The sequence below is a fragment of the Pinus tabuliformis genome, chromosome 4_2 (genome assembly GCF_031772625.1).
Source record: "Pinus tabuliformis cultivar Carrire ecotype Pingquan chromosome 4_2, CPIR1, whole genome shotgun sequence".
Classification (NCBI taxonomy): Eukaryota; Viridiplantae; Streptophyta; class Pinopsida; order Pinales; family Pinaceae; genus Pinus; species Pinus tabuliformis.
The window spans coordinates 458598323-458611569 of NC_142304.1; the positions used below are offsets into that span (position 1 = coordinate 458598323).

At 38.5% G+C, this 13247-nt stretch overlaps 1 protein-coding gene across 3 annotated transcripts in view; it reads right to left on the reverse strand.

The window, feature by feature from the left end:
- UPL6 (ubiquitin protein ligase 6) overlaps nt 1-13247 on the reverse strand; it is a 395397-nt gene that overhangs the window by 323892 nt on the left and 58258 nt on the right. For all 3 annotated transcript variants that reach the window (XM_089428856.1, XM_089428854.1, XM_089428855.1), the window contains exon 5: nt 2658-2835. In XM_089428856.1, the coding sequence (XP_089284982.1) occupies nt 2658-2835 (178 nt within the window). The remainder of the gene's footprint in view (nt 1-2657; nt 2836-13247) is intronic.

Here is a 13247-nt window from a genome sequence, read left to right on the forward strand (position 1 = left end):
TGTCAACTTTTGCTGGAGCAGCCTTTGAGTCAGACTTCTCTTCCATATCTTCTACAACTAATTTGGTATTTTGGATGTTTTTTTAATATAAATGCAAAAAAATAATAATATATATATATATAGTAGACGCTTCTGAGACTCTTCGCTTCCGAGATTTTTAGGAAATGCCGTTTTCGCGACCCTGCTTCAAAAAATGTCCCCGCTTCAAGCAACATTGGTTTGATCTCTGGTATAAAACAGCTGTACACTGTTTGACACACCCACAGCTCAACCACCAGTGCTGGCCATGCATTGAATGCCTACACAGCCATACGGTCTGTTCCCTACAGCACCAAAAAATTATTTGGTTGTAATATTGCAATGCAGGTTCATTAATAGGGCGTTCTATTGGATTGCTTGACTGTAGGTGTGAGTAATCACCAGCCAAATTCTACAGCCTTCTCTTGTTTGTTGGTTTGTTCTGGTCGCTGGTATGAATCCTTGCTTGGTGCTGCTTAACTCTCTTTTAATTAAATCACTGTGTTGAATCATTGATATGAATAATTAATTGCTTTTAGAGTATCTACACATGATGAATTCATAAATACCATAGGGCAAGTACACTAGGTGAAAAGCACTGTGTAGGCACAACAAAACAGCAGTAGGATTGGATGATTTAGTGTTGCCTTCTGCACATTGATGAAGCAGAGCATAATCACAAATTATTCACTAATTGCCAGAAAGGGCATATGTGCATGTATGTATACATTTGTCTTGTACTGTGAATAAACAGCTTTGCATGCAAACATAAAATCATGGAGTACATGTTATTTGCAGCATACACTTACATATATTTTGCTGGTGCATTATTCACAGAGTGCTTGAATATATGCATATATGACAGTTGCAAGGATAGAGGCTTAAACTCAGCTTTGACAGATGTATGAATGGACAGAATTACAATGGTCTGAGTGCTGTGGCTGCACCCTCTGGCCACAGATTCAACATAACAGATATCTGTCTATTTAATAGGGCATCAAAAACAAGCAAGCAACTGTTCATTTCTGTAGCTGCGGAAGGTCGTCTTCTAGCTTTGTGTCTTAGCACGGAGAAGACTTCGATTTGCCTCTCTGGGTGCTTGCATGCAAGGTGTAAGTGATTTTTGATTTATTTCCTAAAGTTTAACTTAGTAAAAGTTCAATAATTAACTAATGAAAACTACTAGGCCTAAGTCTAAATATAGGTAAGTTACTTTATTTAAGTGACTTAGACAATATAATCTCAAGTGATCTTAGGATTTAATCCTAGCCATTGATCACTTAGGAAATTAGGGTTAGGGATTTGGCCTAACAAAATCATTAATAAGCCTAGTCATGACGTGAAACACTATTATTGTTGAGCACTTGAGCAAGAGATTTTACCTAAAGAGGCTCAACTTGACTGAGGAGGAAGGGGAGAAATTTGCTGAGGAAACTTCGGGAGAAATTCAGAGGAGCCGAGTTGGAGAGAGTAAGGGCCAAGTACAGCATGAGAAGAAACGCAGATTTACTGAGAGGAGGCCGAGTCCACACATGCGGCAGCAGCAGGCCAAGCCCACACATGCGGCAGCAAGGGTGCCGTACAGCAGCCCAAAAATTCTTGTAACTGATTTCTTCCAGCTGACATTGAATTTCTGAGGTCAATTTCAGGAGGAGGCCAAGTTACAGGTTTCCTTGCAGCAGTAACATTTCTCTGTATAAAATTTTCTCTAAGGGTGTAACCCATATTTTCCAGATTTTAATAGAAGTGACAGTGAATTGTTTGGATGAAGTTTCTGCTGTGCATGTTGTTACATGTCTGATTTCCTGCAATTATTTTCCACTGTAAATTATTTTCTGAGTTAATATACCAGCGTACTTATTTTATCAGCAGTTTCGGAATTTATTTGAGATAAATATTTTCTGGGTTTTGTTTAAATAAAATAGATCAGAGCTGGTATAAATAATTTAACAGCAAGCAGTGTACCACAGCTTGAAACAGAGCCATTCTCTAATTCCTGTTGATGATTAGCAACTGATAAATTTGCATTCAGCATTGCACCAAGACAGAAAACAAAATATTATTTCCCCAAAAATCTGTGTTGGTGAAATAAGTGGGCTATAAGTCACTCATTTATGGATCAATCCAATGTTACTGCACATAACAATAACAATAATAAATGCGCTACATTCATAACACTAAATTTCTGATCAAGGTTGATCATAATATTAAATAACAGTAAGCACTAAATATTCCATTAAAACTATCAAAATCACATTTATGTTCGGTTCCAAGGTTTTCATGTTTAGTCATAGCACTAACAAATACATTTACATTGGCAACAGCACATCAATTATGATTTTTTGAAAAGGTCTAAAGCATAACACACAGCATATGATAAAATGAAAAGACATGGAAACTTCATTTCAATTGAGATAGACCAGTCACTTATTGACAAACAACTCATAGCATGAATAGCTAAGCAGATGAGACTAAACAGAAAGACAATATTTGACGCAACAAAATTCATATTCTTTTTACTGAGAAAATCACCATAAACAATGAAATAACCAGCAAAACAATAACCCTGATCCATGCTCTTTGAAGTTTTGATGGAAAAACTGTTTAATTTCAACAATCTAAACAAACAGGTGTCTTACCACAGTTAGGATTAGCTCACGGAAATGACAAAATGTATATGTCCGCAAAATATAGTCCATAGTGCTTCCAGACCAAGGGAGCGCAGGATCTGTTAAGACTATAACTGTCTCTAACAACAAAAACACTGGTAAATCAGCAGATCCTGATAGTGTTGAAGGCCCGAACTTTAATTGCTCCCTGTTCAATTAAAACAACAAAAAGGAATATCAACCATTGAAGGATAAACATATTGGACTTGGTGAATGCTAGAAATCTTTACCATTTATAGCATTCACTATCTTAGACATTTTCTCTACACCTCACCAAAATCCATAATTTCATTATAGGTTTATTTGTCGTCCTGAGTACAATGTCAATAACAGGATTGATGATTCATCAAATACAAAACAGTGCATGATTGTTGGTGGAACTTTGTCTCTGTTTGCAACTTTGTATTTTTGACCAAAAAAAAAATACTAATTCCAACGAATGACCACAAAAGTAGGTCAATGTGACTAGAAAAGTACAATAGCGTAAATACACATGGGAGTGATAAAGCAACTCCTACAGTTACGCTATCAAACAGAGAAGGAACCAACTGCATAGCTAAAAGAAGGAAACAAAATGAATGCAGAAGTGCTTTCATGGCAAGAACATGTCACGACATGCTGGAACTAGAAGCCAAGGCTGAAAGAAGGGGAAGGGAGACGAAGGGTCTGAAACTGAATTATCAAGGAGACAGAAAATGAATGCAGAAGTGCTGTCACAGCAAGCACATGTCACGACATGCTGGAACCAGAAGCCAAGGCTGAAGGAAGGGGGAGAGAAAAAGGGTCTGAAACTCAATTGTATATTCGGATAAGGAGCTGATGCACTATCTAAGAATTTCCTCTAGAGAGTACCCAAGGTAAAGGGGGTTTGTCCATGCACTCCTAGGGAGAGCCTTAGAGCCAGTTAACCACTCTTAACAATCAAAGCCAAGGTGTAGAACCTCGAAATGGATCACCAGTTGCTCGATCGAGCCTCAAAAGTAGTCCCATGTGTGTAGGGAGTCAAGCTCTGGATTATCCTAGAGCTTATATGACTATTGGTCCAGACACCAGCGAAGTCTATCCTTAGGTCTCAAACAAAAATTCAATAGAGATCTCATGAAAGTAAACTGACCCGTCAAAGGGTTGTCCAGAGGAAGTCCAAAGACTCACTAATATAGTATGTGACGAATCCTAGACATCTACCTATCAATTGTTTCTCCCAACGCAAAAGAAAACAAAAATAAGTGATCCCCCTGACAAGCTTCAGATGAGGAGGGCCGCGCAGGGACTATGTTCTATGCCGAAAACCTAATTACGATCAAAATCATACAACAACCAGGAGAAACAGCTCTTTGTGACTATAGAGAGCCTCGTATTGTGTGCAAATATTTTGCTAGTGTATCCAAACCATCACTCTCCTAACCACATCTTACACAAAGAGTACCTTGAACAATCTCTCAATTCACGATTTCCTTCAAACCCTCGGGGACATCACGAACAACACTGACATCTTTATCTAATTAAGTTGTGCAACCATGTAAATTCACAATACTTTGTGATAGGTACCCCAAAACATCCATGATAGGGGATTCTTTCCCTAAAATGATTAGATCAACATTACTAGAGCAATCTACCACTTTCATTGCATGATTGCAATGCTCCTCAAACTTATCTAAAATTCCACTCTCATCTTCTTCTTTCACATACTTGCAGGACTCAAAGAATTGGCCTTGTCACAAACCAATGTGATGCCTTGGAAACTGCAAAAAGAACCAAACTTCCTCCTCTTCAATCAAGCAAAATCACACCTAAGGTAGTCTCTATTTTTTTTGTAAGCTTGGTAGGACCCTCTCATTTTCGAGTTTTACATGTCCGTTATTCACCCCATTTCCAAGGAGGGTAGCACAAGAATTGAACCCAAGATCTCCGGTTCGGCGAGACTTCATTTCCACGGCCATTGCCAATTGAGCTACCCCATGCGAACCACACCTAAGGTAGTCATGCAAGGCAAGCCATATTTCATGGCAATATCTGCATCAAGAATTAATACATTCCTAGTCCATCACCTTAATTCACACGATCTCCAACACTCCTACAGCAACTGATTTCAAACTATCCGGTTTATGTGTGGCACACCTTACTATTAAACAATTACCAAGGTTGCATACAGAAAGTTACCCAAGAAATCATCGATCACCCTAAATATTTTGGGATGCAAGAGATACGGAGCCATCCCCACAAATCGCACCCACAAATAATGCAGGTTGCTTTGTGAGTAGGAGGAGTTAATATGTTTGCTACATTGTAGAATAACTAGGCAAATTTCCCTATGCAACCAGGGACCATTAGTGAATATTGCCTCTCTACCACAAACTTGCATACAATGCTTCCTCCTCTTAGAGTCATTACCATCCACCAAAGAAGAGCCCTTGTCAAGTGAGGATTACCCATCATCTTTAGCCATCACCTCAAAACCCTTAATTTCATGCTTCCCCATTGCCTTTCATTGCTCCTCCCCACCCCGAGTACACACATTTTTGAACTTATTATTAATATTTATATGCTATATATACTAAGTTTTAAAGTTAAAGTTGATACTTATTTATTGTATATATAGCTCTAAAACTTATATGATATATACTATTGAACTCACAAATAGAATAAAGTTATATATACTACTTACCTTTTAAACTCACATATATACTATTTATATCAAATTTAGAATCTATGAGAAGAATTTCTTAGACAGCCAAGCAAGCATAGGTATGTTGGTGGATGGGCATCGATCCACCCCGTTTTGGTGAATGGACAAACCACAACCTACATAACATAACCATTTTAATACAAAGGTGTCAAGACATACAAGAGCCGAGAGCACCGTGGATGCTTATATTATCAATCTACGGCATCGATTCAATATCCATTCCAGGAAGAAAAATAATCAATGATAATTAAAAAATAGTATAATAAATATTACATGGTGTGTTGGCTCTCACACAAGTAACATGGAAACTCTCTCTTTTATCCTCTAATATGATAAGATAATTTTATTAATGTCCAACAAATGACCACAAAAGTAACAAGCATATCAACACGAAAAGTGGAAGTGCAAGCACAACTCCTAGGAAATACTAAAAATAACATAAGGAAAGGAAGAAACAAGCAATAGTGCTACTGTAACACGCATATAAAAGACCATGGCATGATAGAAAATAATCAATAGCCTGCAAAGAAAGAATGAGTGAGAAAGGAAGATCTAGCAATGGAGCTAAAGATGTCAAAGATTCCTAAGTTTGATGACCAATGGTGAGGGATGTGAATTGGGCACAGGGTCGCTATCAAAGTCCCCTAGAACCAGCAATGGGTCCAATCGTATGATCTTGGGCAGGAGGTAGAAGCAAGGGATACTCCTAGCATCCAAGGTCAAAAGAAAGAAAATCTAAATAGATATCTAGCTGCCCCTATGGAACTGGTAGGTAATCAGATGTGTCGAGGGCATCCTACACTAGAACTGTTTGGAGTTGGTCCCTCGAGTGCTCTAAGGACACATGAACTCATGTACAGTTCGGCATTGCCGAACTAGTCTCAATGATATTTGTCAATCCCTAGAAGGGGGGAGGTTGAGAAGAGACCCCAAATCTCACCCCTTCTATTGTCTAGTGCACTGTGAACTTATGCCCCTCACTTCTAGTTCTAACTCAATGGATCCATATGAAAGTATGAGGTGATTGTCCTGGTCATCCCAAGGCGGGGCATAGTGTGTAGGAACTCGAATTTGTAACTGAAAATCTCCCTGATGAAGAAGGCTAAGAATCATTGGTAATAAATAACAATTATAGATAAGAATTGATGATGTGACGATGAGTAACGTGACAATATACTTATATGTATTGATTGGTGACAAGTTAAGGGTGTGTGGCCTTTAACCTTTGACCATTATTATTATAATTATTTATAATATTATTGTGTTTGTTATATTGCCACCTTCTTGAAGATTGTTTTTTTCTCTTGAGGTGCATGTTTCCTTCATGGCATCATTTTTGTCTTTATCAAGTCTCACGCTATGTCATAGGGTTCATTCGACCTAAACCTTGAGGTTCGAAATCCGGTGAACCTCAAAAAAAAGGTAAAAAATCATTTCAGATTGTTAGGTTCGAGGCTAACTAACACAAAAGAAACTTGGGCAACCAGGTTTGAGGCTAGTCCACAATTGTAGCAAAGAAAAAACCCTTCGCAAGTAGGTTACAGGAGTGAAAATTTGTTCAAAGGTTCAAGGCCAACCGGCACAGGAAAAACCCCGGGAGAGGAGATTACGAGACAAGCAGATTACATGTTGAAAAAAAAATCGCAAGAATCTACGTCATAGACTAAAATTGCTCTAACTCAAGCCCGAACGATGTGACATTGGTTTTAGGGGATTGACTTGGCTCTTAATTTGAGTGATGGGAAGGTTATGTAATGTCCCATTTCAAAAACAAAGGACCAGCTAACTAATTTAATTATTTAATGTCATCTCTAAGGTGATATTGAGTAATTAAATTAATAAAAGTGACTATTAAGTGACTTAAAATTTAATGAAGGAATAAACCTATTAAAAGACACTTTATTAAAAGAAGGAAAAATGCCCATGGTTTTCGAAAGACCCACGATATTGACCCATGGTATTCTAAGAACCCATCATAATAAAAGGGAGGCAAATGATCATTTGAAGACATGAGGATTTGGATTATTGTGTGTTCGATTTGGGAGCTCTAGTAGCTTACCGTGTGAGGGGAAAACCCTTGTACAGTTCCCATTTTCGGCAGTTCCCAGTTTCGGTGTTGAGCGACACACCCTAGGTAGTGGCCATTAGTTTCAGTGGTGAAAGATTCCAACCTAGCTAGTCAAGAGGAAGAACCACTTCAAGTTCTTCAGTGGAGCTTAGCGAGGTTTTGGAGTAATTGTTAGAAGGTTGAAGTCGCATATATTGCAAATGAGGGAGTCCATCCAGAGAAGGATTCTGAAGAAGATCGAGTTTGTTTGTTTTCCTAATATGTAATTAGGGAGTCCAGGAGCAAATCCAATTGTTTATAATTGTAGTCGAATTTATTGCGTCAGATTTATTATATTTGTTGGAAGGGATCAAGTTGTCGAGCCGAATTCACTGTAGCATTGAGACCAAGTCAATGATCCACTACCTAGGGCCGAGTTCAGAACGTTGTGGAGGCTATGTTCCAATGCTTATGGAACCAGTGAAACACAATTTAGTTGAATAAGATTCTGAGGGAAAGGAAGCAGCCATAAGCATCAAGTTGTTGCATGTAGCCATAGAGATTGACCCACTCTTGCAGTTGTGGAGTCGTCATGTGAGGAGAAGTGTGTGTCCCCTTTTTTATTACTAAAAACCCTCGCACAATTCTATTGCAGGCTTAGTTGCTTGGAAGACCAAAACAGTGATGCACTGAAACCCCTAATTTAATCTCAAGTTAAGCTACAGACTGAATTATTGTGGTTAAGATTTCCAAGCGAATTCACCTGAGGAAGAAGGGCCAAACTATAGTTGCACAGAGACCATATAGAGTTGGAGGTTGAAATTATTGAAGAAAGAAGGGTCGAGTTCATGGCCAAGAAGACGGATTTCCAGAGGCCGAATTCGTGGGGTGAAATTCAGGGCTGATTTCATTGAAATTATTAGGTTGATTTCATCAATGTTTATAGCAGCTGAGTTCGTGGTTTCGAGGGTCGAATTTGTAGCAAATCAAATAAGGGTCAATTGCATAATATTAGGTGGCTGAAAAGGGAAGCGTTATTATCCATTGAGGAGGCCGAATTAAAGTCTGATTAAACATTGAATCTTTATTAGGGCCATGTTCCCAAACAAAATAAAATCTCATAGCGTCCTAGAGTCAAACGCATCAATTGCGAAGATTGAGCTGCATCAAACAGATTGAAGCAAGTCACTATCTAGAATCCCATAGACCCCAGCAGAACACGTCAGTTGTCAGGGTTGAGCAGCATCCATCTAATTGGAGCGGATCACCATCTCCACGCACAACAATTAGTAGAGAAGGGCAAAATGAATAAGCAAAGGAAGTTGAAGAACTAAAACAGAGTCCCCCAATCATTGGGGAGGAAGGTCACGTGATCTTATTTAGTTGAAGGTTGAACTAAAGAATTCCGTGGGAATGGAGCTTCATGCTTATAACCAGCGAATTGTTGAGCAAGGAGTGGCGGGACCAGTGTTTTTCCAAATCAAATTCATAGGCTGAATTTGCTAGATAGAGAGGACTATAGTTGTCTCAATAATTTGGTTACATCTTTCTTGAAGTGTTCACACCAGTGGTATCCTGTGGCTGTCTCGGTAATTTGGGCAAATAATTACATCAGTGAACGAGTTTTTCCGCAAAAGTGTTGTATGGATTCAACATATTAGAGTAGCAATCTTCTAGAACACATTTTCATGTTTTATCTCAAAAATAATCCATAAAATTCCTCCTGCGAATCTTATAATAAAATTACAATATTTATCTTCTAGTGTTTGAGATAAAATTTCAATGTCATATTTTTCTAAAAATAAAAACACTTGAAAATTCTAGTGAATAAATAACGGGCCAAGTCTCTCAAGCAAACTGGGAGATCACGCCTTCCCAGGATAGGGGAATCTGTGAGAATCGATTCGGCAGGTTGAATTTCCGAATTGGATTTACCTTTAGGACATGTTGTCAACAGGTCGAATCAACAAGACTTACAGGAGCATAAGAATGCAGGGAAAGTCTGTTGATGAGCACAATGGGAAGATGGAGTTTTTGCAACAACTTTTCATTGCAAAAGACAAGCCAAGTTAGGGGTCTCCATCAAAAGACACCCTCCTCAGCTCACTGAAGGAGGTGGTAGAATGCTTACAAAAGGTGAATCAAACACCTTTCCAACAAATGCAAGCACTTATGGTTCAAGCGGTAACTTACTTGGGCAAACACAAGTTGTTGAAACATGAAGATAAGGAGGTAAGAATTGTTGTTGCACATTGTTTAAGTGAGCTTCTAAGGGTGACAACACCAAAAGCACTATTCAAGGATGATAAAATGCAGGCAGCCTTGCATGTGATCGCCGAAAGCTTTTGTGGGCTAAGTGACATTAGGAGTCCTTTCAATAAGAGAACTACGGCTCTAGAGTTGATGGAAAAGGTAAATCATGTATCATCATGCTTGATTTAGACTGTGATGATCTTATTCTACAAATGTTTCATCACTTTCTTGATACTATCAGTGAAACCCATGACATAGCCATCCAAGATCACATAAAAGCTATCATGATTACCATTATTAATGAGAGTGATGAGATTTTCCAGCCCATCATGTCCTTATTAGTGGTTGTACTAAAACAACAATAGGTTATTTCTACAGTTGCTTACAATTTGGTACATAATATTGTCAGACAATGTGAAGGGAAGATGAAACTTAACTCGCTTGATGATTAATTGGTGGAAGCAAAGGAAAAAGATGAAGAGATTCATATGGATGCCCTCACAGGTGAGGATGATAGTGCCCCTTCACAGATCTCTCCTCCACAACCTCCAAGGGACAGCCATACTAAGGAAAAAATAAAGGAAGGCCTTTCAACAGTAAAGGAGAGAATCAAGGCACTAAAAGACTCAATACTACAGCAAGATAATGAGCTTAAGGGAGTTACGAGTTCTAAGACAATTGCCATTGGGGAATAGTTAGAATTGCTAGTGGAATTGCAATAGAAGACCGCTCTTGAATTATGGAGTAGCCCTCTTTAGACATACATAGATCAGGCATGCAAAAGCAGAGGTCCACCTGAGTATATTTTCAAGCCACACATAGCAGATTTGGCATGTGGCATGGATGGATGGTATCAAACTTACAAGCATATGGGGATCCAGGCAGGGTATAAAAGTAATCAAAGCATCCCAATTGTAATCAGAGTAGTGCAACATCAGCATGGTGGACATTTTCAAAAGTTGCCAAGCACTAGTAGAGACATTTTTGGGAAGGTAATGGACTCTAGAGGTCTTTTGGGTACCATTGACACATCCTGCATCAAAAGTCCATGGCAGTTAGACTGGAGAGAGATTATGAGTGGGTACCTATCCAATGGGGAATTTAAGAGAAAACACTCTTTGCCAGGATTTCACCACAACAAGAGCTTTCTAGAGTGCAGGATGACATATTCCTTAATTAGCAATGAGATCCAAGTGAGTCATCCCACTGTATGGCAGAATTTGATGGGCCTACTTGGCAGTGGGATCCAAGTGGATCACCCCACCATATGACAGATAGTGATTAGGATGTGGAGTTTAGCAGCACTGAAATTATACAGCAAATATGTGTTGAAGCCTGACACATTACTATTTGGGTTCTAGGAATTTCCAGGTTGGATGTATTGCTTCATCCTAGATGAAAAATAGTGGCAGTTGCAGATTTCCCTCGTATTTGATGCAGCAATAGGTTAACAGTGCCTTCATCATAGTTAATTGGATCCAACATTCATGCAGCTCATCAAGAATCAAAAGATACATAATAGAATTGATTGGGGACGACCAGACAAGCAATCTCGGGGAAGGAGGATTGTAATGTTACATTTCGAGAATAGAGGACCAACTAACTAATTTAATGTCATCCCTAGGTTGATTTTAAGTAATTAAATTAATAAAAGTGACTATTAGGTGACTTAAAATTTAATGAAGGAATAAACCTATAAAAAAGCCACTTTATTTAAAGAAGGAAAAAGCTCATGGTTTTCGGAAGACCCATGGTATTGACCCATGGTATTCTGACAACCCATCATAATAAAAGGGAGGGAGGGGATCATTTGAGGCCATAAAGATTTGGATTATTGTGTATTGGGTTTGGGAGCTCTAGCAGCTTACCATGTGTGGGGAAAACCATTTTGTACAATCCCTAGTTTCAGTGTTGGGAGACACAACCTAGTTGGTCGCGATTAGTTTTGGTGGTGAAAGATTCCACCCTAGTTAGTCAAGAGGAAGAACCACTTCAGGTTCTTTAGTGGAGCTTAACAAGATTTTGGAGTAATTGTTAGAAGGTTGAAGCAACACATATTGCAGACAAGGGAGTCCAAACAAAGAAGGATTCTGAAGAAGATCGAGTTTGTCAAGTTTCGTAATAAATTTGACATACAATCTGTTGAAATAAGTAACTAGGTTTGGTCTTCATAATGACATATGTAATCATGATTTTATGTATTTGATGTAATGAGAAAATAAATTTATTATTGTTATTCTTGGGGCATGGGTTTCATGCTCAAGGGAAATTTATTTTTAGGTCAAACACCCATTGAGTGCTTCTAGGGCTTGTCATTGAATCTACAAGTCAAATGAGTCATTGTCATGTATGAAAGACCCTTTTGGGCATGTTATATTGTAAACAAAATTTATTTGAGTCAAAAGACACTCCAAGACCTCGTCATGGTGCAAAGATCAAGTCAACCTACATGAAGGGACAAGTCAGCCTAAAGATAGCAATTCGTACCCCTCAAAAGCCTATAAATAAGAAGGAACTCAACCTCATTTGGACATATACTCACCAAGTTCAATCTCCTAAGATAGAAGCTGGAAAAAGGGCGAAAAGGAAGAATAAAAGCAAGATCAAAGTTTTGGGCCTCTCTCTCTCTCTCTTGTGTTAGGGTTTCTACAGTTTTTGGGCAAGACAAAATTATGAAGTTGCTAGGTCGAAATTCTGAAACTGCTAGGTCAAAATTATGAAGCTACATGGTCAAAGCTATGAAGTTGCTTCTAGGTTGAAGTTGTGACGCTGCAAGGTCGAAATTGTGAAGCTACCTCTAGGTCGAAGTTGTGAAGTTGCCTCTATGTGACTATGTCAAAGTTGTGAAGTTGCTTCTAAGTCGAAGCTGCATCAACGTCGAAGCTATGAAGTTGCATAAAGGTCGAAGCTGTGAATCTACTAGGTCGAAGCTACAGAAATTGTTGTTGAGAGTTGAAGTTGTTGAAGAAGTGTTGGAAGGTCGAAGTTTGTTGTTGGACGTTGTGCAAATCAACAAGGAAGGTTGACTTGGTCTTGGACGGTCTTGGTCAAGGATCATAGGTCTTGGAATTTGTCAATTGAAGATTCTATAAGAAGAGAAGAATTCTTGTGGGTTTTCCTCTCAACTGAAGAGGTTTTGGCCTTGGCTGATCACCTATATCTAGTGTCATTTTGTCTCACTGTTCTTAATGATTAGGAAGTTGTTTGATGAAAAGAACACAATAATAATTAAGGTGAAAAAAAATCTAATCAAGATAAGCAAAAAAACATCACACGTAGTTATCAAAGTAAGAGAAATCAGATAATCTAGTTGCCCCTAGATTTCTCAACACGATATCAGAGCTAAGGTGACAAGACAAGGAAGGTAGCTAAAAGAAAGATACTCAAAGGCAAAAGCACTAGAAAGACTATCAAAAGGAGTATCAAAAAATCAAAACATTGACATTGTACCATCAAAAAGACATTCACAAGGGTCAAGTACAAGCAAAGAAGACCTCACAACCCTAGCTTATCAAAAGAAGGGTTTCTCACTTGAAGCATTGTTGGGAAGCTTGCGCATCATCATCAAAGAAGA